Consider the following 24941-nt stretch of genomic DNA (forward strand, 5'->3'; position numbering starts at 1 on the left):
GAGTTAGACTGGAGTCCAGACTTTGCCGGTAGATGCCAGTTGAACTGTCTGAATTTAATCTCGATTGTCCAGTATTTGTGCTGCTTGGGTCCTGCATTTGGTTTCAAGTGTCGAATTGCTCTGCCTTGGGCAGAGCCCTGTGAGTTTATACTGATTGTGCTTCCTGATCGGTTCAGGGCATCAAAGGATACGGCGAGAAGGCAGCTGTCTGGGGTTTGAGTGGGATCCGGGATCAGCCATGATGAAATGGTGGAGCAGACTTGATGGGCTGAATGGCCTGATTCTGTTCCTGTGGTCTATACTGTCTCTTGAGAAGGAGTCAGCCAAGATTGCTCTATTTCATTCCTCAGACCCACACCTTATTCGTCTGGTGCCCATTCTGTTTCCTTGGAGGTTTACACACCCTTGGCGGCAGTGATTTCCACTTGGTAACTAAAGAGTAAGAGCTTTTCCCTCGCTGCTTAACATCTCCTAACAAATTTTCAGCTTCGACATATTTGTTGCCAGGTCCCTGAACCACCTTCTCAAATGGAACAGATTACACCTACCTAAAGCAGACATGACCTTGTACACCTCTACCCTTTCAACCATTTTCTGCTACTGACAGAATAATCACAGCTGCTTCATTCTAGTTTGGTAGCTGCAGTCCTCCATCAATGTCACTGTTTTACTCAGCTTCTCTATTGTGGAATCCAGGAGTGGTGAAACTCTGGGCACAGATTAGTCCCAAGTAAGTGGGTAAATCTGGCAAACAAGGGTGGGTCATTCCCTTTTGACCTAAGATAATGTTATTTTTCACCTTTGGGGGGGGGAAAAATAAAAAACTAGAATACGAAAGGAAACATGGATCCATACAAATAGATGATTAAAATATCATGGATCTGTACAGAAAATAATTAAAAGCTTGTGAATATTGGCCTTTCTATTGGCAAACAGGAAAACAAGTTGTGGGGGGAGGATCTGCCATGATTGAACGACAGAGCAGACATGATGGCTCAATGACCTAATTCTGCTCCTATGTCTTATGGTAAACGTTATTCTCCGCCTGTACAATGTGCTGCTCAGATCCAACCAGAAAGCGTATAGCGCAGTATCTGAAATACATCCTATGGAAAGTTTTGTTTGATGAACTTCAATACAAAATAAATTACAAGAAAGAGAATGTGTTGGCCCTGCTGTGTAGATTTGCAAGGAAGGTATATGGTTACTGAAACTGAATTGTAAGGAGAAACTGGAAACATGGCTTGTTTTCCTCAGAAATTGGATTAAGAAGCAATTAGAATGAGATTTCTATAGTATTAAAGATTGGGGGGGGCTTGGCATTGAGGGGGTCTATAAATGCTAAGGGACATTGAGTGGGGAACATGTGGAGTTTTAACATCCGATCTCACTGCATGGCAAGTTAAACACAGCAGCTGTGACGTGGTCCCAGGGATCTCTGGAGCTTTGCTGACCTATTGCAATAGGTCTTCAACAGTCTGACGACAAAACAGCTGAAGTCACAAATAGGCAGCTGTTTCAATGTGGTGGCATATTTTGCTGTAGCTTTACAATCTGCTGGGAAGTAAAACCACTAAGTCTTGAAAGTAAATTGGGGAAAAGTATGATCATTGTGCTTTCTAGCAACATTTTACACAGTGCATTACATCACTTTGCTCAATGTAATTATTTATCTCTTTCTTTTAAAAAAACAATTCTGATGCTTGTTTTAACATGCTAAGGTTGCTGGGTTGGTTACTTGACACTGAGCAGTAAAGATTTTTCACGTTATTTCAGAGAGGCAGAAGAAAAGGCTGTGTGATTTGCCACTGGCATTAAAGTGTTAATCTGATTTTCTGCTTTGCTTTCTAATAGAAAAAGAAGAAGAAAAAGGAGCCCGTATACACACACTACTGCGATACCTGTGACCGAGGATTCAAAAACCAGGAAAAATACAGCGAGCATGTGTCACAGCACATCCAAGTAAGAGAATACAGATTGTGCTAAGTGTCTCTAGGTACAAGTATCAGCAGATATTGAGCTCTCCTGGAATTGTCCAAATTACAGAACAACTCCCTGCTCAAACCAGAGGTGTTGAAATTTAACACGTTCTCGGTTTGCTCTGACGCAATTCTTGCAGAGTGAGTGGTTTGGACGCTGGGTACTGGAAGAGCTGAATGGAGGTCCAGACCAGCCTACTGGTAACAATATCCTTCTTCCTGTAGCTGTCCAGCTTTGGGAACTTTAGGGATCCGAGTGAATAGAAGCATAAATAGTTCACCAGTTGGCCACATCTTTGTATACTTGTGCATGTGTGTGTGGGGAAAAATTAGACGTGGTATGGTCCAAACAGAGATTGTCTGGTGTTAGTTAGAGAAGTCATTTCAAAGTATGTACAAGGAATACAACTGAGATTCGTCCCCTTTCAGGTAGCCACGAAACAAAGAAACATCACTGAACCCGTCAGGAAAGCATCAAACACCCAAGGTGGGGAAGAAGGCACAACTTGCGTGGGCAACAAAAAAAATTACTGCTGTATTCTAAAGCTATGTGTTAGTTCCTAATAGTTATCGATGGAGGAATTCATCCAGTGTACACTGCTGTGTTCTTTTGATTGACTGTAAATGAGGAAAATCGGCTCAGGCACCTAATGCAGTTAATGTGTAGTCTTCATACAATACTTTTGATAATTGCATCCTCAGAATCATTGTAACATTCAAGATGATCATCGATACTTTCATATTCTTTGTAGTTCCTAACTTGAAGTGGTGAAATCATTTCATTTTTACTCCAGCCTGTTTCTGGCATCTTCAAGTCTTTGAGTGCTTGAAGCCGTAAAGAGCAAAACAGTTCCAAATTGTCTTACTGCTTATTTCTCGCCGATTATCAGTGACAAAGATCATCAGTGATTGAACACAAACACATGCAACTAGTGTTATTTTAAAAAACGTTCATCCTAAGCATGGTGTAGTGTCCAACGCTTGACTGATGCTAGTTAGAAACTGTTTCCAGAAACAGTAATGGTTTCCTGCATGAATTAAGCAGATTAGTATCCCAAATGAGCAAAGGAAATCCAACTGTTTTCTCAATTAGTTTCTCTTCTTTAAGAGTAGTCCCAAATTAATTGGGGCAGCCGCTTACCGTTGACCCAATTAATCAGAATGCACTACACTGAAACACTGGCAGCTTCTGAAGTTTGTCAGGATGTGTTGATGGTACACTCTGTGCTTTGCCCGAGACCTTCCACATCTGGGTCATGTGTGCATCTCCAGGCCAGTGTAACAGCCCTCTGCGTCTGGCCAAATAAGTCTGGGTATTGGTTGGAAGGCCAGCCTGGGTGATGGAGTCAGCCGACATTATCTTTCAGTCAAGTGTCATAGCAAAATAAATGCATAAATCAGACTAGTACAAAGATATTAGCCCAGTCAGTTATAGTATGTAGGATTTAGCCTAAGATTACTTCCAGTCCATTTCTTTGCTGTAGACAGTAAGTTTGATTTTTTTTTTTTTTTTGTGTTACTCATCAAATTTTTGTGCTATTGAGGAAGGTGGAGAAAACATGGAATGGATTTACTGAATGGTCTGCATAAAGAACTTTGAGCAAAGGCAGCAAAGGGAAGGTTTGCTGGAGGTGTTAAGTATCATGAAGGTTCAGGTTCGAGCGAGTGAGGGTAATAACCATGTTCAAGGTGGTTAGTGAGGGAGGGGAGGCAAAATGAGAGAGCGGTTTCTTTCACTGGTAGTTATTTCTTTTCAGCCTTCATGTGGAAGTACAAGTTGGGTCTGGGAAATGAACATGTATGTAGATATGCTAGAATAAATCTGAATGCCGTGACACCACAAATGGCAATGAATGCATTGTTCCTATGTCACAGCTAGAGATCACGCTGTTCTGAATGATGACACTGGATTTTGTGTACATCATATCATTATCCTTCACTCGTGCTTCACCTCTTCCAGAAGATTGTTTCTTGTATCCTTCGCTCACTGACTTGCTGGTTAAATCATAGGACGTTCACACTGTTTCATTTATTCTAATGTGTAGAGACCCTGCTTGCTGCGTATCCAACTCCTTCCAATTACAAAATCAGGTTTATTATCACTGGCATGTGACGTGAAATCTGTCAACTTAGCAGCAGCAGTTCGATGCCATACGTAATCTAGCAGAGAGAGAAAAAATAAATAAAATAAAACAATTGATTTACTTGTTTGTTTATTATGTATATTGAATAGATTTTTTTAAATGTGCAAAAACAGAAATATTGTGTATTTTTTTTTAAAAAAGTGAGGTACTGTCCAAAGCTGCTTTCTTTCTTTATTAGTCTTTTTATTGATTTAAAAAGAGCGTATATACAAACAAGAGGAGAATTATCTCAAATATATTTATCAATAACAATACAAAGTGAAATAGACATTATCAAAATCATGCACAGTATTAAGCTAATATGTAGCATATAATAAAAAAGAAGACAGCTAGTTCTCTTATCAATTCATGGAGAGAGGAAAAAAAAACTTTAAATTTTTTAAATGAAGAAGAGAGGGGAAAAAACCCACTACTCTATACGAGAAAAGGTGGGGGAAAGGAATTGGGGATATGACCAAAAAAGGAAAGTCTTTCTAAAACTTTGGGGGGGGGGGGAAATAATTGGAAGAGTAATAAATCAAATGAAAATATTGAATAAAAGACCACCAGATTTGCTCAAATTTAAAGGATGTATCAAATATCCGATGACTTATTTTCTGTAAACTTAAACAGGACATAATGGAGGAAAGCCAGTAGGTGGATTAGAACCCTTCCATTTCAGTAAAATGGCTCTCCTAGCCAATAACGTATGATAGCCTTTTAACTTTGAGTGGAAACAGGAATATTTCCTGCTTCCGATTGGATAATCCCAAAGATTGCCGTAAGTAAATTGGGTTGTAGGTCCAGATCCAAGACTTTTGATAGCGTTTTAAAAACATCTCTCCAAAAATTATCTAGTTTTATACAAGACCAAAACATATGAGTTAAAGTGGCAACCTCACTATTACCTCTGTCACAAATAGGATTGATGTTGGAGAAAATACGCGCTAGTTTATCCTTTGACATATGGGCCCGATGCACTACATTGAACTGTATCAAGGAATGACGGGCACAAATAGATGAGTTATTAACCAAATGAAAAATTTTACTCCATTGATTATCTGAAAATGACTCTTGAAATTCCAGTTCCCAAGCACGTTTAATTTTATAGTTGGGTATCATTCGTAAATTCAATAACTGTTTATAAATTATAGCTATCAACCCTTTTTGAAGTGGTTTAAGCTGAAAGAGAACATCTGTCATATTAGGTGGATAAGCAGAAGGGTAATTTGGCAGCAAACCATGTTTTTAAAAAAAAAAAAATCTTAATTTGTAAATATCTAAAAGAAGTGTACATTAAATAAATCGTATTTATCCACTAACTGAGAAAAAGACATTAAGCAACCCCCTAAAAACAAATCTGAAAAAGTTGTTATTCCCTTGGGTTTTCCAAGTTAGAAAGGCCTTATCCTAAATTGATGGTTTTAAAAAAATATGTCCAAAGCTTCAATGTCCATTTAGGAATTGGATGACAGAGGGGAAGAAGCTGTTCCTGAATTGCTGAGTGTGTGCCTTCAGGCTTCTGTACCTCCTACCTGATGGTAACAGTGAGAAAAGGGCATGTCCTGGGTATTTTGTAGGCTAGTACCCAAGATGGAGCTGACTAGGTTTACAACCTTCAGCTTCTTTTGGTCCTGTGCAGTAGCCCCTCCATACCACACAGTGATGCAGCCTGTCAGAATGCTCTCCACAGTACAACTATAGAAGTTTTTGAGTGTATTTGTTGACATGCCAAATCTCTTCAAACTCCTAATAAAGTATACCTACTGTCTTGCCTTCTTTATGACTACATCAATATGTTGGGACCAGGTTAGATCCTCAGAGATCTTGACACCCAGGAACTTGAAGCTGCTCACTCTCTCCACTTCTGATCCCTCTGAGGATTGATATGTGTTCCTTGGTCTTACCCTTCCTGAAGTCCACAATCAGCTCTTTTGTCTTAACTGACGTTGAGTGCCAGGTTGTTGCTGCAGCACCACTCCACTAGTTGTCATACCTTACTCCTGTACCCCCTCTGTACAGTTGCAATGGCAACTCTTGGAATATATCAGTGGTTTAGGGGGGGAATGTGATTTGAGAGCAGTGTGGGAGGGTTAATTGGAGTATGTTTATATATCAGAAGAAATAGCAAAAGGGGAAGAATGCTGACAAAGAGAACTTAATGGAGAATGAAGAAAGGTTCTGGTGACCAGATGTTTTTGCTGTAGTTTATGGTGCAAGTGTAGTGTTTCTAGAAAGGGGTCTGACAGAAAAGACCCAGATTAGAGCTGCAGGTCAAGGGAAGGACTGAATTGGAGCAGAGTAAATAAGCTTGCTTGCACATGGAAAACATGTCCATCCTTTGTGCATGCGCTTGGTGTGTTGAACTGTGCCATGAGTTAATCTAATTAAACTGCATTTTCAACTTTGGGAGTGTCAGCCAGCTGCTCAGGGTAAGGGTATTCACTGCTGCCCACGGGACACTCATTTCCCTTTCAACCCTGCTTCACCCTCTACCTCTCTTCACACTGTCCTGTCACTGCTGGTGTCCGTTTGCCTCTTGGAGTGGAATGTGAATGAGATTCTGACCTTGCTTATCCTTTCCAGCTGCACAAAGGGAGGAGGAGACAGAGTGCTTTTTAAATTTTCACCTGTTTAGAATTCACAATATGACATTTCATAATTGAACATCTCAAAGTGATGTCTTTGAGACTTGAGTGCTCATCATAACATTGTGTTTGTTAACTGGCATTGGAATACAGTTAATACTAGTTTAACAACTTTGTTATTGTACAGACTTGTTCCTGATGAAACTATTGAACGGGAAAGGTGCAGACTGGCAACGGTTAATCTTGACCTCAGTTTAGTTCTTGTTGCATTTTCCATCATGGCCCAAACCATTCTCTGCACTAAACTATTGTCTGTTGTCATACTGAAAGGGACTTGTAAGATCAGAGGTGCTTTTCTACACAACAATATTATACAGGGGCTTAATCAATGAAAGACAGACCTAATACTGAAGAGGAGTGAATTTCTCTGCAGAGTTCTGTGTTTATCTCGGGGCTTAAATTACTTTAAGTGCTTCTATATAAATGTAAAGTGGTTTTGTACCTGCCTTTTAATGAAAAGTTTGTTCAAAGGGAAATAATGCCAAAAATTATGGCTCTGTTTGTTGAACAATCAGTTCTGGATGATCAGAAGTTGTTGCAATTTAAATATTGTAGAACTTTAGAGTCAATGTGCTTGTCTCTGTCACAGAAAGTTGTCTTCAGCAACTTACTTCACCCCATTTCCAGCCAACAGCCTGTGGTTTGACCCACAGCAATTCTTCCTTCTTCATGGAGAGATTTAAGCTTTTAATGGATGAATTGAAAATCAAATAGATTGCTTTGTTTAAAATGGTTTTGAGGTGCTGAGTTCTCTTCCAAACCAGGAAAATGCCATTTCATCACAGACCTGGTGTGTCTTGCAAGTGGTCTGGAGGCTTTGGGAAATCATGAGGTGAACCTTTTGAAGAATACACAAATGGTCAGACTGTTTGTGTGGCTTGTTTAACCAAGTTGGTGGTTAATGATCATGTCCCAGATAATGGGGAATTCTAATCTGGTAGTGACATTAAATGCAAAGTGGTAATGTTACTCCTTGTTGGAGATCATTGTCATGTATTTGAGCATCGAGACATTTATCACTAACAAGTCAAGTGGTTTGCTGTTTGGAGACATTTTTAAAGAAGTTGAGCACTGACCATTGCTGAACTTTCTTGAACTTTGTGATCAAGATTAGATCATTAATGAATCATAGTTTGAATCTGAAATGCTCCGTCTGACATATAGGGGATTGTTGGAGACAGACTCTAACAATGTAGTGGTTTATTGTTGTCACATGTACCAAGATACAGTGAGAAGCTTGTCTTGCATACTGTTCATACAGGTCAAATCATTACACAATATGTTGAGCTAAAATAAGGTAAAGCAACAACATTAACAGTACGCTACTTCAGAGAAGCACTTGGATCAGCAGGATGTTGGACTGCAGCTCAGCCCATGCACTGGTAAATGGAATTATTGTGAATGGGTACTGGATAGCTGCACAGACTTGGCAGCTTGGCTGTCCCTGTTTCGAATTGAAAATAGTTCTGCGTATGACACTGAGATGAGGAACTTGGATAGATAATTAGTCTGCAATATTTTTTCTTTGTCCAAGATATTAGTCCAGCAGGAAAAGAAACTTCCTCCGATTTCAGTGCTTTCAGTTTTACCAGAACGTCACACTTGGTTAAATGCTGTCAATGTCAAAGGTAGTTCCACTCCCCTCATCGTGTGAATTCATTTGGTCATCTTGGGATAAGTTTAAAGAAACCAAGTAAGTTGTAAGAAGGAGAGAATTGTAAACAAGCTGAAGGAATGAGAATCTACCCTTTCTTTAAACTACTTGAGGCGTGACTGGGCTGCACCTTCCTGTTTTGTTTTTGTTTATTCCACACCAAGAATAGTGTGATTACCTGTACAAATTGCACTGGTGCGTGTCTGTATTACTGTTCACAAACTGATGAATGCATTTCCTAACAGAACTTTTGACATTATCACTTGCTGGCAGTGAAATTCTTATCATCAGAATCAGGTTTAATATCACTGGCAGGTGTCGTGAAATTAGTTCAGTCGTATATCATTTCAAAAAAACTAAATTGCAGCAAGTATAATAATAAAAAAAAATGGGTGGGAGGGGAATAGTGAGATCGTATTCATGGATTCATTGTTCATTCAGAAATTGGGTGCCAGAAGGGAAGAAGTTGTTCCTGAAACGCTGAGGCACCCTGACGGTAGCAATGAGAAGAGGGCCTGTCCTGTGGTTGGAGGGGGAGAGATCCTCCGTGATGGATGCTGCCTTTTGAGGCATCACGTTTGGAAGGTGCCCTCAATGCTGAGGAGGCCAGTGTGCATGATGGACGTGGCTGCATCGTGCACTAAGGCTGTCCCTGTTCTATTGTTGAGGACCTTCTTGTCCACTAACTGGTTGCTAGGGGAGGCTTCAAGACAGGTTTTTTTTTTTTTGGAGGAATGGGTAACGGCCAAGAGCATAATTTCTGTCGCTCTGCAGGAGCTCCTGTAAAATCTTCTCCATTGATCCTACCTGTTGCCTCACTGAACCAATCAGATTCCAGGCCATAGTTTTGGTCTTACTTTGACTCGCAGGCACAATCATTTACATGGATTTGTTTCCGTGATTGAGAAATATTTAGGGGAAAAATTAGCCCACCCTGTCTGCGTAAGACCTCACTACCTGGGTTTTTCCTTTTTCGTTGTATTCTTTATTTTTGCAAGAATTTATCCTTTTTTAATCGCCTCTTTCTCAACAGTTATTAGTGCTAAAAGCATTCTTTTTAATCATTAACTTCAGTTAATGCGCTGTTTGTTCTTTTATGATTTCTGGAGGAGAAATAGAAGCGTTGAATCTTTACAATGCAAGTCATTCAGCCGCACAATTCATTCTAGCTCTTGCATTTTGGTTATTTTCCTGCTGATTCCCCTTGGGGAAAGTACTTTTCTGTCTCTACGGTGTCTGTCAAATTGTCTTTTGAAAGTCCCAGTGGGCTTGAGGTGGTTTCTAGAAATTGTTAAATGCGGAAAATGTTTTTCTTCCTTCCCACCCGCTCTCAGCGTATTCCCAGTGAGGAATATGTGAAACCTGAGTGTTTTGTACTGTCAGAAAGTTTCTTTAGTTCACTAGTTGTGCCAAGATTAATGTGCATGAAGGGAAGCTGCAACAAATGAACTGACATTCAGTCAAATGTATCACTGTTTGGGGTATAGTGATAGTTTCAACAATATTTTGTTCAGGGATTGCCTTGACAATAACATGAAGAGGGAAGAGATCAGTAGGTATTCCTTAAATGAAAACAAAAGTGATTTAGTTTTGGTCATGTAATAGAAAACACAGCCAATGTAAGCTGATATAATGTGTCTAATCCCTTTTCTGTCTCTCTCTAATCATTTTTCCCCTGTCTTTTTTATTAGTGCAAAGTTAAGGGTTGCAGTTTCAATGCCCATGAGAAGCTGGTTCAGATTCATTGGAGAAATGTAAGTGTTTTACTTGACCCAAAACTGTTTTGTGAAGAATTAAAATGGACTAAGTAGCTTATTGTTAATTTTATTTTATCTGTTGCATCATTCATTGGGAGAGTAAACACACATTATGCCAAATTGCTCTGCTCACTGCTTTTCTTGTCAACAGGCACATGGGCCAGGAGCAAGAAGAATTAAACTGGACACTCCAGAGGAAATTGCCAAGTGGCGAGAGGAGAGAAAGAGGTGAGCTTTATTAGCCCTGATTGTGTGGCTCTCATCTATCAGAGAGCGAACTAAAGCTTCATTCTGAGTTGTAGTCTGGGCTTTTTAACTGAATACTATCCCTGAAAGAACAGATAAGATCTGGCAACACACATAAAAGTTGCTGGTGGGCCTGTTTTCTGATTGGGCAGAAAGTAGTGTGTTGTTGAGTTTGTGATTTAGGACATGAGTTCTCAATCTGCTTGTGGCCCACTTGTGAATTTCATTTCCCTCTGTGGCCCCCCACCTTCCGTAGTCCCCATCTTTGCTAATTGTTTTGGTCAACTATATACAGTCAATATTTATGTTCTAATAGGTTTGGGTATTATATGTTGAATATAATGTTACAAGTGTATATGAAAAATAAAACTATTTCAAAGCTCTGAATTATAATAACGTTCTTCAACCAGCAATGAAAAAGTGCTTAGTATTGTTACTTAGGGTATTTAGTGAGATACTTGTGACTGGTGCAAACTAGTGAGTTTCTGATAATCGAAGATCACCTCTTTTCACATTAAGACAGTTATGAGATTTTGATGGCAAGTGAAGAGCTTGACTAAAACATCATTCAAATCGATATGGGGTGGGAAATCCAATTTAAAAGCAACTTTGCTTTCTCCCAGAGCTTTGTAAACTTATTTTGAATATCGCTAGTTATCCAGTATTTTTCCTTGCTGTTGGGATTTTGCTTGAGCCGTTATGTCACTCCGCAGCTCAATAAGACATTCTTGCAAAGTGGTGTCAACATCACTCACATTCACCCCAAATGGACCCACCATCTAATCTGGAAAGAGAATCTCCACCAGGTCTCTGAACCAAAATTCCGTATCAGTGTGCAGTTGTTTCAAATGATCAAGATATACAATCAGATCATCATCTTGCAATTCTATTTTAAGAGTGGCCAGTGAAGGAAATTGCATAACTTGGTGTCCAATATTGCTGCTGAAGAGTTTTGAGTTTTCCAAGGAAAGTGGTAATAGGCTCTTTGCATGATAGAAGGTTGCAGTTTTTTTCCTTGAACTTTGTATTTGAAAAACTTCATTTATTAAACAGTACCTTGAAAAAGTATTCAGCCCCCACAACTATTTTCACATTTTACTGCCTTATTTTTTAATATAAAATGTATTGAAGTAGTATTTTTGAACTATTCTAAAGAACATTGCATCATGTCATATCAAAAGAAGAAAATTCCCAACCTGTCAACATTTACTAAAAATTTTAAAAACCTAAATTGAGACTGAAGAAGTTTCATCCCCTTACACATTAACTTTGATGTAGAAATTTGGAGAATCACCAGTTTTCAATGAATTCATTAGGATAAACACAGTAATGTCCAGCAGTATGGTATAGTAGATTTTCAACAGACCAAACCAAAATGAAGATGAAAGAGCATTCAAGCCAAGTTGGGGAAGTGATAATGGAGACACAGAAAGCTGGGGAGGGTACAAGACCATCTCAAAGGCACTGAACATACCTTGGAGCTCAGTGCAGTCCATCGTGAAAAAGTGAGGATAAAAAAAAAAAAATGAGACCCCAGCCACTGCCGAGCTCAGGCTGCCTCCCCTCCTCCCAAGGACGGTCACTGGAGAAGAATGGCACTTGCAAGGCAGGCCACTGTGATGCCAACAGCCACCGAGTGAGTTACAGAAGCCAGTGTTGACCATGGCTGTCAGCTACCAAAAAAATAACTGTTCATCGCCAGAGTGAAGCAAGGAGCTGGAAAAAATTACTGCTGACTCCAACCACCCTGTCACCTATTCACCAAATTACCATCAGTGAGATGCTACATGTCCATCACCACCAGGACTACACATCATCTCTGAAGCTTCTTTCCTGTAGCTATCTGGCTTCTCAACAAAACTCACTCGGGTGTGATACCCTGACTCTCCCTACACAACACCTGTAAAATGGTCTCTCCTGCTCTTTGATAAATAAATGTGAACAGACTAAATAATTAACTTTGATTATTGACATCTGTGCTAATTGCTCATGGCTGTTTACACTATAATCTTGTAAATTGTCGGTTGTTATTGTGTTGTCGGTTATGGTATTGCCCTGTGTTTTTATGCTTGGCACTGAACCGCAATCACTTCTGGTATGTTTCACTTACTGGCAGCGAAGTGATTCTGATAAGTCATCAGAAGGTCTTCATTATCGGGTCATGTGCTTCCATCAGTCTGCAAGGCAAACTTCTTACCTTGCAGTTGTGCAGCTGGTTGCTTTTCCACATCATCTAACACTTCATCAAAATGCTTTGATACTGATGAGGTGCTCGAGGATGGCTTGAATTCATCACAGTAGAAATTACAATGGAAACTGCAAGCTGAATCAATGATTCACCTATGTGGATTGCCAGCTTTTGCAATTAATTTTGAAATCTCAGAGGATGCAAGTTCACCTCTGTGTATCTTAGCTGCTTTTACACTAAACATTTGCCTTGCATCGGCCTTGATTGAAAATAATCACATTGTTTTTCTTTTGAAGTAATCCAGTGTCTTGTCTTTGTACGCTGTCTCGGAGTGCTTCCTCAGCTTACATGGCCGCATGCTTTCATTTGAAAGTGTAGTCATACAGATTATACACGGTAGCTTCCTTTTGTCCTGTGACGGAATAAAGTCATGGGCAAGACGCTCAATAGAGTCTTGCTGACATTTTTTCTTAATATATCTCTTTCTGCATGCAGGGAACAACAATTGAATATACGTGTTTTTTAAAAAATAGCTTTTTAGGCAGTTATCGGCTGTTTATTCCTTTCTGGCCGATGACCTCACTGTTGTATCTGCAGCCTCATGACACATTATCAAAGTATTGTCGTACGCACGGATCAGTGGAGGGAAAACAAGCAGCTTCCTGTTGCATACGTGCTGACTGGCTGTGCTGCAGCCAGCCCTGTCCAATCCATGACTGTAAGGTATAGGAGCAGAATGAGGCCGTTAGTCTGTTCTGCCATTTCATCATGGCTGATCCAGTCTCCCCTCAGCCTCAATCTCCTGCCCGCCACCTGCATCCCTTCATGCCCTGACCAATCAAATATATATCAAACTCTTCGTTAAATATACATAAAGACTTGTCCTCCACAGCCGCCTGTGACAATGAATTCCACAAATTCACCAATCTCTGGCTAAAGAAGTTCCTCCTCATCTCTGTTCTAAAAGGATGCCCCTCTATTCTTAGGCTGTGTCCTCTGGTCTTAGACTCTCCCAACAAAGGAAACGTCCTCTCCACATCCACTCTATCAAGGCCTTTCACTATTCAAGAAGTTTCAATTAAGTCACCCTCCATTCTTCTGAATTCTAGTGAATACAGGCCTAGAACCATCAAAAGCTCTTCATATGACAAGCCATTCAAGCCTGGAATTATTTTCATAAACTTCCTTTGAATCCTCTCCAGTTTCAGCACATCCTCTCTAAGATAAGGTGAGGGGCCCAAAACTGCTCACAATACTCTAAATGAGGCCTCACCAGTGCTTTATAACATCGCAATGTTACATCCTTGCTTCTATATTCTAGTCTTCTTGAAAAGAATTCTAACCTTGCATTTGCCTTCCTCACCACAGACTCAACCTGCAAGTTAACCTTTAGGGAATCCTGCACAGTGACTCCCAAGTCCCTTTGCACCTCAGTTTTTTGTATTTTCTCTCCACTTAGACCATACACTTCCCAACACTGTATTCCATCTGTCACTTAGATTAGGAGAATGGTAAAGTCCTTCTGTAGCTTCTACTTCCTCAAAACTTCATTCTACTCCACTATCTTCATATCTTCTGCAAACTTTGCAACAAAGCCATCGATTCCTTCATCCAAATCATTGACATATAACATAAAAGGAATCGACCTCAACACAGACCCCTGTAGACTACCACTAGTCACTGGCAGCCATCCAGGAAGCTTCCCTCTATTCCCACTCTTTGTCGCCTGCCAATCAGCCACTGCTTTATCCATGCTAGAATCTTTCCTGTAATACCATGGGCTCATAGCTTGTTAAGCAGACTTGTGTGGCACCTTGAAAAGGTCTTCTGAAAATCCAATATACAACATCAACCAGTTCTCCTTTGTCTATCCTGCTTGTGATTTCTTTAAAGAATTCCAATAGATTTGTCAGGCAAGGTTCTCCCTTGAGGAAACCATGTTGACTACGACTTTTCAATTTTTTTTTTTAATTTTATTTTAAATTTTTTTTGGCTTAGCATAACAAAACTTTCAATTTCCAGATACATTTACATTTCTTCCCCTTACAGATATCAGGTATCAGAACACGTCCATCAAAATATAGACATCACCACAACATCCTATACAAAAGCCCTTATTAGTATTGCAGACAGGTTTATCTACATACTGCAGGCAAGGTTGCCATGTTTTATGAAAACTATTTGTTTTTGAGTGTACTATACATGTTAAGTCCAAAGCAATGTATTCTATGATTAATTTATGCCAACCAAAAAGTCCAGGGGCCTTAAAATGTTCTTCTTCGCACAAGTCAGGATATTAAAAATTTTTTTTTTTGATGTGTATTAATAATACGACTGCTGGGTAAGCCTAAGAGAAAAGACACTGGGTCCAGTTCAAGCTCCATCTTCAATCTTTGCCAGTTCACCCAAAATATCACTCCAGCATGCCTGAAGTTTGGGACAAGTCCTAAACAGTGGGTGAAAGTTCCAGTAATAACTTTACGTTGAGCACACATTGGAGAAACCCCTGTCTTAAATTTCGAGAGACAATCTAGAGTCAGATGGGCTCTTTGCAGAATTTTGAGTTGCAGTGCTTTAGTTCTATTACAAACTGAAATTTTCTTTGCATTATCACAGATGTCTTCCCATGTTTCAGCTGTAATTTCTACTCCCAGCTCTTCCTCCCAGACCCTTCCCAGCTGCTCAGCCTCTCCACAAGAACATTCCCTCAAGATGCTGTAAAAAGTACTAATACAGACTTCACTTTAGAATAAAACACCCTCTTCTATGTCAGAACTATAGAAATCAGTTAACAATGATGCTTTTTTTTTCTGTATATCATCTCTTATCTGAAAGAAATGAGGAAGATCCTTGTTGGGTATGTTAAATTTCAGTACTATTTGACTAAAAGACATCATCATTCCTTCAAACAAATCTCCAAGTTGGAAAATACCCTTAGAAATCCAAAGTTCAAATCCAGAATCCATTATGCCAGGCTGAAAACCTGGACTGCCGGTTATTGGAGTGAAGGGTGATATTTTCGCTGCGTTGCCCTCAATTTGTCGCACCACCCTCCAAGTCCGGACTGTATTAATTGTTATTGGATTGTGACAATATTCCTTAACTAATTTCATCTTATTGAGGAAAAGCAAATTAATAAGAGGGCATTTTGCTTGTGAAGCTTCAATGTCTAGCCAAGTTGAGGAGGGGTCCCTGCAAACCCAGTCAACTACACAAGATAAAAAGGAACTTAACTGATATTTTTTGATGTCTGGAAAATCCAGACCCCCTAGACTATTGGGAAGCTGTAACTTCGACATTTTAATACAGGGTCTTTTTTCGTTCCAGATGAAACCAGCCATTTATTTATTTATTTTTTTAAAAGTATTTGTTGGGTAAAGGTGACTGGAATCATTCGTATTGGGTAGAGCAGACGAGGAAGAATGTTCATTTTGAGCAAAGATATTAGGCAAAGCCAAGAAATGGGAAGAGTGCTCCATCGCTCAAGGTCCTGTTTGATTTTTGTCAAACTGTGTAAAGTTAGCTTTGAACAATTGATCAAACGTAGGTGTGATAAATATGCCTAAGTAAACAAGCAGCATAGCCTCTGATTTAGTAAAGTTGATTTTATAACCTGAAAAGGCACTAAATTAATTGATGCATTGTATAAGGTGGTGCACTGATATAGCAGGGTTTGATAAGAAAATTAGAACATCATCCGCATACAATGTAATTTTATGTGACTTTAGTCCTATGTCTGGAGCAGATATTTTGGGGTCTCGCCGAATAGCCTCAGCCAATGGCTCGATCACTAGTGTGAGAAGTAGTGGTGATAAAGGGCAGCCCTGCCGGCTGCCCCTCAGAATACTAAAATTGTCCGACCTAATACCATTAGTGAGAATCACAGCCAAAGAGTCATTATGAAGAACCTTCACCCACTTAATAAAACTTTTGCCCAAACCAAATCGTTCTAAAGTGAAAAAAAGATACGGCTATTCGACACAATCAAAGGCCTTTTCTGTATCTAAGGAAACCACCAGGTCCACTGCCTGTTGCTGACATGCCTGAATCACATTAAGTAATCTTCTGATATTGTTAGATGATCTACGGCCTTTTACAAAACCCTTTTGATCCTCTTTTATGATAAAAGGTAACACAGTTTCTAATTGCAACACTAAGGTTTTAGATAAGATTTTGAAGTCAACATTTAACAATGAAATAGGCCTGTAAGGAGGCACAATCTTCAGGGCTCTTTCCTTTCTTAAGAATTAGGGAGATATTAGCTTCTGTCAATGATGGTGGGAGGAGACCACATTTAAATGCATGGTTGAACATGTTTAGCATTGGCTCTGATAATAACCCTGTGAACTCCTTATAGAATTCACTGGTGAGTCCATCAGGACCAGGGACCTTCCCACTTTGGAGCTGTCTCACAGCTTCCTGTGTCTCATGTATAGATAACGGAGTATTGAGGAGGGACTGTTGTTCAGAAGAAATGCCTAGGAGACCTAAATTCCTGAAAAAGGACTCCATCCTAGATTGTCCATCATTACATTGCTCAGATTGATATAGTTTAGAATAAAAATTCTTAAATACAACATTAATCAGTTTAGAATTACGAGTGAGGGCTTCTGTCCCATTCCTAATTGAAGCAATAGTCTGAGAGGCGTTTTTCTTTCTAGCTAAATAAGCCAAATACCTACCTGGTTTCTCACCATGTTCAAACAATTGTTGTTTAGCAAATGTCAATTTTCTTTTGGCTGCTTGTGTAAGTAAAGAGTTTAGTGTACAGCATAGGGTTGTGATATTCTGTAACTTAGCTGCAGAAGGCTTATTAATATAATCCTTTTTAGCTGCCGCAAGCCTTGCTTCCACTAGGCGCTGCTGTTCTGCAGCTTGTCACTTCTTACTAGCAGAGTAGGAGATAATTAATCCCCGTGCATCGGCCTTAGCGATTTCCCAGAGCATCGATGGATTACTAGCTGATTTGGAATTAATAGATAGGAAAGTTTTGAATTGGGAAGTAAAGTAGTCTATGAATTTATTATCTTTTAGAATAAAAGGATTCAGCCTCCGAAGTCTAGATCGTGTTGAATTATCTTTGCGCTTAATATTTAAATATACTGCTGCATGGTCAGAAATAGTGATATTTCCAATTGTGCAGGATACAACTAAATCTAGGAGTGTTTTGGGGATTAGAAAAAAAGTCTATTCTGGTCTAACACTTGGGTGGATTAGAAAAAAAATGGGAAGTCTTTGTCTGAGGGATATAACAACCTCCAGACATCCACAAGTCCTAGTTCTCCACATAAGCCCATGATTTGTTTAGACTGTGAGGAGAGCAATGGGGGGGCCATTAGGCACTCTGTCCATGAATGCATCTATGAAACAATTAAAATCCCCACCTACAATAATGTTTTGTATTGAAAAGCTTGTAAGTTTGGAAAAAACATCTATTAAGAATTTGAGAGGATGAGCTGGAGGGCAGTAAACATTGAGAATACCATATTCCTCTCCATATATTGAAGCCTTAACAATCACAAATCTCCCATACTTATCCTTGATGCAGTCTAATAACTTAAAAGGTAGGTTCTTCCTGATTAAAATGGCCACCCCCCTGCTCCTGGTATTAAAAGATGAAAAATAGACTTGATCAAATCCACTCTGTTGCAGTTTTAGATGATCTTTATCATTTAAATATGTCTCCTGCAATAAACTATATCCACCCTCTCCTTTTTCAGGTTTAGTAGGATTTTCTTTCTCTTGATTGGTGAGTGACTCCCCTTAATGATCCAAGTGCACAATTTTAATATATTACTGGTCATAACCCTTTATAACAATCATGTGATTCTGGAGGAGAAGAAACCTGACTTAAAGATCAGCTGAGCAGCAATAAGTAAATTAAAAAAAAAAAACCACAAAAAAAATCAAAGCACCAACAGCGCTGAACAAGAGGACTTACCCCACACTTAAAGGGGATATCTGAACCTTCTAGCACCCCATATTCTGCCCCACTGCCAATATGGCGGCATTTAACATAGTCAAAAATGAAAACAGGGCATAATTTATCAATCCACCAATTTGTTACCGTCATGTTTAAACTCCTTCAGGCTGGAGCAGCACTGTTAATTTAAACAAGTAAAGAAACTGTATCAATCAAAACAAACATGTTATAAGATATCTTGCCGTTGAGTAATGAAAAGGTAAAATAAAGCGACCATCGAGCATGTTATCGTCCATAACCAAGGCTGCACAATATAATGTATACATCCTTTAGCCCAACGTGTCTACAAAAGTTTTAGCTTTGCCAGGAGAATCAAGTATCTTAGTGGTCCTGTTGTAGGTGATTTTCAGCACTGCTGGGTACAGGATAAAGTGCTGCATTCGGATTCTCTCAGCCACTTCTTTACCTGGTTGAATTCCTTGCACTTCTGAATAACGGCTGCTGAAAAATCTTGAAAAAAACATAAGCCTGGATCACTCATATGTTAAAGCCTGGGCATCAGTCCCGCGGTGCCTCGAAGCTTCCATCACTCTTTGCTTATCACCGAAATTATGGAACCGCACGGGGTCGCGTCGAGGGCGTTGGCCTGGGCCCAGTTTTGGCGCCAGTGTATGATGAGCTCTTTCCACTTTAATGCGTCCAGCCTTGGTTTCCAAATCAAGGAAATTAGGCAGCCAGCCCTCAAAAAAACTTTGCCAGTTGGCTGCCTTCTGTACCTTCAGGTAGACCAATGATTCGTATATTCTTTCCCCTACCTCTGTTCTCAAAATCATTGATAAAGTCAGACGGGCTTTGAACTTGCTTTTTCAGCGCCCGGATACAGCTTTGGGCTTGATCAGTTACAGCCTCTACCGCGGAGACTCGACCCTCGGCTTCAGTCGTTCTTGTCTTAAGATTTTTAAGCTGCAATGTGTGGTTTTGGAAAGTTAGAGAGAGTGGACCCAGCTTCCCATCCATCATTTTGGATATGTTCTCCGTAACTTCCTGAATTATTTGACGAAAAGCAGGATCCAACGTGTTAGCATAGCTAGCAGCAGCTAGCTCCTCAGCCCCGGGCGAGCACTCTGTGCAGTCCATTCTGGCCGCCTTTTTAGTGCTTTCGATGGCATGATGTTGAAGCAGCTCAAAAAAATACTCATCAATGTTCATGTCATTAAATCCGATGCTTGAGCATTTTTTAAAAAAGTTGAAACGGATAGGTTTATATGCGAAATTATCAGTGTTGCGGTGCTGAGCTCAGCAAAGCAGACCTTTCACTGCACTCCCATCTTGAAATTCCCCCGCCTACAGCTTATTTTAACATGTGCCTCCAAGTACCCCAAGACTTCATCTTTAATTATCAACTCCCAACATCCTCCCAACCATTGAGGTCAGACTAATTGGCCTATACTTTCCCTTCTGCTTCTCTCCCTTCTTGAAGAGTGGAATGATATTTGCTATTTCCAGTCTTCTAGAACCATTCCAGAATCTTGTGATTCTTGAAAAATCATTACTAATGCCTCCACGATCTTTTCAGCCTCCTCTTTCAGAACCCTGGAGTGTACACCATCTGATCCAGGTGACGTATCTACCTTCAGATTTTCCAGTTTCCCAAGAACCTTCTCCCTAGTAATGGTAACTTCACACACTTAATGACCTCCTGACACCTGGAACTTCCACCATACTGTTAGTGTCTTCCACAGTGAAGACTGATACAAAATACTTATTCAGGTCATCCGCCATTTCCTTGTCTCCCATTGCTACCTCTCCAGCATCGTTTTCCAGCAGTCCGATATTCACTCTGACCTCCTTTTACATTTTATGTATCTGAAGAAACTTTTGGTATCCTTTTAATATTACTGGCTGGCTTACTTTTGTATTCCATCTTTACCTTAATGACGTTTTAGTTGCTTTCTGTTGGTTTTCAAAAGCTTCCCAATTCTCTAACATCCCACTAATTTTTGTTCTATTATATGCCCTCTTTTTGGTTTTTATGTTGGCTTTGACTTGTTAGCTACAGTTGTGTCATCTTTCCTTTAGAATACTACTTCCTCTTTGGGATGTATGTACCCTGTACCTTCCGAATTGCTTCCTTTGATCTTGTGTAAATGGGACTAATATAGATAAATCCAGTAGCCACTATGGAGATAGGTCTATTTCTGTGCTGCATGTCTGGCTCCAATTGAATTATACTGCCTAACTTTTCCACTGCCATGTACTAAGTTTTAAACTCAGAACTGTAGTTGTTAACTTGAGTTCACAGAAGTATTTCTGAAAAGCTATTGCATTGTGCATCAGTAACCTGTTTCCTCCAAGTTACATAGAAACTGATTGATGACTTCTGTTTACATGCTTGGCAGGGGCCAGTATTTGTCAAGTGGTGTGACATCTCTGACAATAATTGACTCAGAGCCATGGATGCCTGGAATGGTGGTAGAGGCAAACAGTTTAGAGACTTTTAAGAGACATTTGGATAGGCGCATGAATGTGAGGAAGATGGAGGGATGTGGACATTGTGTAGGTAGAAGGGATTAGTTTTTTGAGCGGGTTTGATCTACTTTTTAGCTGGTCCAGCATAACATTGTGGGCCAAAGGGCCTGTTCCTGAGCTGTACTTTTTTTTGTATAGTTTCTGGTGGCAACCAGTCTCATTATGCAGTGTTTTGATCTGTTGCTTACTCTTGGAAAAACTCCTCATGCCACAAACTATGCGAAAGCGGATGGGGACAAATTTGGTCAAGCGGAGTGGCATGCATTCCAGTCACCAGAAAACATTCCCCAGATATTATTCTCTCAATAATTGTATGGCCTTTGCACGCTGGGCCAGCATTTAATCACCCGTCCCTAATCTCCCTGTAGAAGGTGGTGGTGAACTGCTGCCTTGAATCACTGCAGTCCTTGAGGTGTGCATATCCCAACAGTGTTGTTGGGGAAGGAGATCCATGGGTTTGACCCAGCAATGGCGAAGGAATATGATATTTCCAAGCCAGGACTGTGGGTGGCTTACAGGACAATTTTCCTGCTTTTGCTGCCCTTGTCCTTCTAGCTGGTAGAGATTGTGTGTTTGCAAGGTGCTGTCTGAGGTGTCATGATGAGTTGCTGTAATGCATTCTGTAGATGGTACAAACAACTGCTACAGTGGTGGAGTGAGTGAATGGCTGTCAATGGGCTGCCTATCCTTTGGCTACTGTGTATAGTGTGGAGGTTGAGTGTTGAAGCTGCATTCAACCAGACTAGTGAAGAGTATTTGGGGAATTAGGAAGGGAATTCCACTACTAGGATTGCTAGAGTTTGACCGGCTCTTGTAGCCACATTGTACGTGTACAGTGATTACTCTAGTTCAGTTTCAGCATCTGGTGGGAGAGCAGACCACACAGAATTACAAACACTCTCTCATGGTGGGTAATGTGTCCCTGTAGGCTGAAAGAAGGTAGAATGGGAGTGAGCTGTGCATGAAGTTAGAAGGATTATTGTTAGCAAATGATTAGAACAGGGGATGGTTGTCATAAGAAGGTAATTAAAGCAGGAGAAAAAAACTGACATTAGAAGTAAGGAAATATTTGAAAAGTAAAAAGAGGGACTGTTTAACAGCTTTAATGTTCCAAGTAAATTTTATTATCAAAGTGCGTACAGTATATGTCACCATATACAACCCTGTGATTCATTTTCCTGTGGGCATACTCAGCAAATCCATACAATAGTAACTGTAACAGGATCAATGAAAGATCAACCAGAGTGCAGAGACAACAAACTGTGCAAATACAAGTATAAATAAACAGCAATAAATAACGAGAACATGAGGTAATGAGTCCTTCACAGGAGATCTTTGGTTGTAGGAACATCTCAACGATGGGACAAGGTAGTGTAGTCTTCCCATTTTATTCAAGAGCCTGATGGTTGAGGGGTAGTAATTATTCTTGAACCTGGTGGTGTGAGTCCTGAGGCTCTTTTACTTTCTATCTGATGGCAGTAGCAAGAAGAGAGCATGACCTGGGTGGTGGGGACCTCTGGATGCTGCATTCCTACAATAACGTTTCATGTAGATGTGCTCAGTGATCGGGAGAGCATTTGAAGGTCTGGTGCTGAAATTGTCATTATGGGCCAAATTACCATCTTTTTGTACTGTCATTCTAATGCAGAGGAATTTCCTTTCTGAATTATTCTAAGCCCTGTTGCATGTGGCCATCTCCTCACACGAATTTAGTTAGTATGATCAGTTGTCAGTGGTCTTGCATCCAATGTGTTGTGACTGAGCAAAGGCAATGGAGAGCCATTGCAGCTGCTGGATATAGAAGTCTTTATTCAATAAAACAAGCAGCAGGCATCACACTTGAGACAATCTTGGAAGAAGAGCCCTGTCTGACCCAATATTGCATGACATTTTTATGTTAAAGATCAAAGGTTACAATGTACTCAGGATGCTTCCTTTGAATTGCATATAGTTTTCAAACACCCCCAACACTCCAGACACCCAAAATGAATATTAGTCCTCATCATCCATCGAACTGCATTCATGCATACGCAGACATCTCAGGTGATCAACCCCAGTCTGCAGCTCCAGGAAGACCATTGTTCAGAGTTGCATTTTAAATTCAACCTGCAATCCACATTCAAATCTGAAGTTTGTTTGCTGTTGAAATTGATATTTGCTATATACCCTAACTCCAGAATATGCCCTAACACAATGTACACAGAGTCTGGCCCTGTAGATCAGAAGGGTAGGGAAAGGAAGAGGAGGGCAGTTGTGATAGGGGACTCGATAGTAAGGGGGTCAGATAGGCGATTCTGTGGACGCAGTCCAGAGACCCGGATGGTAGTTTGCCTCCCTGGTGCCAGGGTCCGGGATATTTCTGATCGTGTCCAAGATATCCTGAAGTGGGAGGGTGAGAAGCCAGAGGTCGTTGTACATATAGGTACCAATGACATAGGTAGGAAAAGGGATGAGGTCCTGAAAGGAGAATATAGGGAGCTAGGAAGGGAGTTGAGAAAAAGGACCACAAAGGTAGTAATCTCGGGATTACTGCCTGTGCCATGCGACAGTGAGAGTAGGAATGCGGTGAGGTGGAGGATAAATGCGTGGCTGAGGGATTGGAGCAGGGGGCAGGGATTCAAGTTTTTGGATCATTGGGACCTCTTTTGGCGCAGGCGTGACCTGTACAAAAAGAACGGGTTGCACTTGAATCCTAGGGGGACCAATATCCTGGCAGGGAGATTAGCGGGGGCTACTGAGGTGACTTTAAACTAGAATGGTTGGGTGGTGGGAATCAAATTAAAGAGGCTAGGCGTGAGGAGGTTAGTTCACTACAGGGGGATGGGAACCAGTGCAGAGAGGCAGAGGGGTGTAAAGTGAGGGTAGAAACAAAAAGTACTATGGAGAAAAGTAAAAGTGGCAGGCCGACAAATCCAGGGCAAGCATTAAAGAGGGCCACTTTTCAGCATAATTGTATAAGGGCTAAGGGAGTTGTAAAAGAGCACCTGAAGGCTTTGTGTGTCAATGCAAGGAGCATTCGTAATAAGGTGGATGAATTGAAAGTGCAGATTGTTATTAATGATTATGATATAGTTGGGATCACAGAGACATGGCTCCAGGGTGACCAGGGATGGGAGCTCAACGTTCAGGGATATTCAATATTCAGGAGGGATAGCCATGAAGGAAGGGGAGGTGGAGTGGCGTTGCTGGTTAAAGAAGAGATTAACACAATAGAAAGGAAGGACATAAGCCGGGAAGATGTGGAATCGATATGGGTAGAGCTGCGTAACACTAAGGGGCAGAAGACGCTGGTGGGAGTTGTGTACGGGCCACCTAACAGTAGTAGTGAGGTCGGAGATGGTATTAAACAGGAAATTAGAAATGTGTGCAATAAAGGAACAGCAGTTATAATGGGTGACTTCAATCTACATGTAGATTGGGTGAACCAAATTGGTAAAGGTGCTGAGGAAGAGGATTTCTTGGAATGTATGCGGGATGGTTTTTTGAACCAACATGTCGAGGAAGCAACTAGAGAGCAGGCTATTCTGGACTGGGTTTTGAGCAATGAGGAAGGGTTAATTAGCAATCTTGTCGTGAGAGGCCCCTTGGGTAAGAGTGACCATAATATGGTGGAATTCTTCATTAAGATGGAGAGTGACATAGTTAATTCAGAAACAAAGGTTCTGAACTTAAAGAGGGGTAACTTTGAAGGTATGAGACGTGAATTAGCTAAGATAGACTGGCAAATGACACTTAAAGGATTGACGGTGGATATGCAATGGCAAGCATTTAAAGGTTGCATGGATGGACTGCAACAAATGTTCATCCCAGTTTGGCAAAAGAATAAATCAAGGAAGGTAGTGCACCCATGGCTGACAAGAGAAATTAAGGATAGTATCAATTCCAAAGAAGCAG

General features: G+C 40.4%; 1 protein-coding gene across 1 annotated transcript in view; it reads left to right on the forward strand.

Moving 5' to 3' along the window:
- Positions 1-24941, forward strand: part of nufip1 (nuclear FMR1 interacting protein 1) — a 51428-nt gene that overhangs the window by 5050 nt on the left and 21437 nt on the right. The window contains exons 3-5 of the mRNA XM_072260818.1: positions 1855-1962; positions 10096-10158; positions 10313-10389. Of these exons, the coding sequence (XP_072116919.1) occupies positions 1855-1962; positions 10096-10158; positions 10313-10389 (248 nt within the window). The remainder of the gene's footprint in view (positions 1-1854; positions 1963-10095; positions 10159-10312; positions 10390-24941) is intronic.

The sequence above is a fragment of the Mobula birostris genome, chromosome 6 (assembly GCF_030028105.1).
Source record: "Mobula birostris isolate sMobBir1 chromosome 6, sMobBir1.hap1, whole genome shotgun sequence".
Classification (NCBI taxonomy): Eukaryota; Metazoa; Chordata; class Chondrichthyes; order Myliobatiformes; family Myliobatidae; genus Mobula; species Mobula birostris.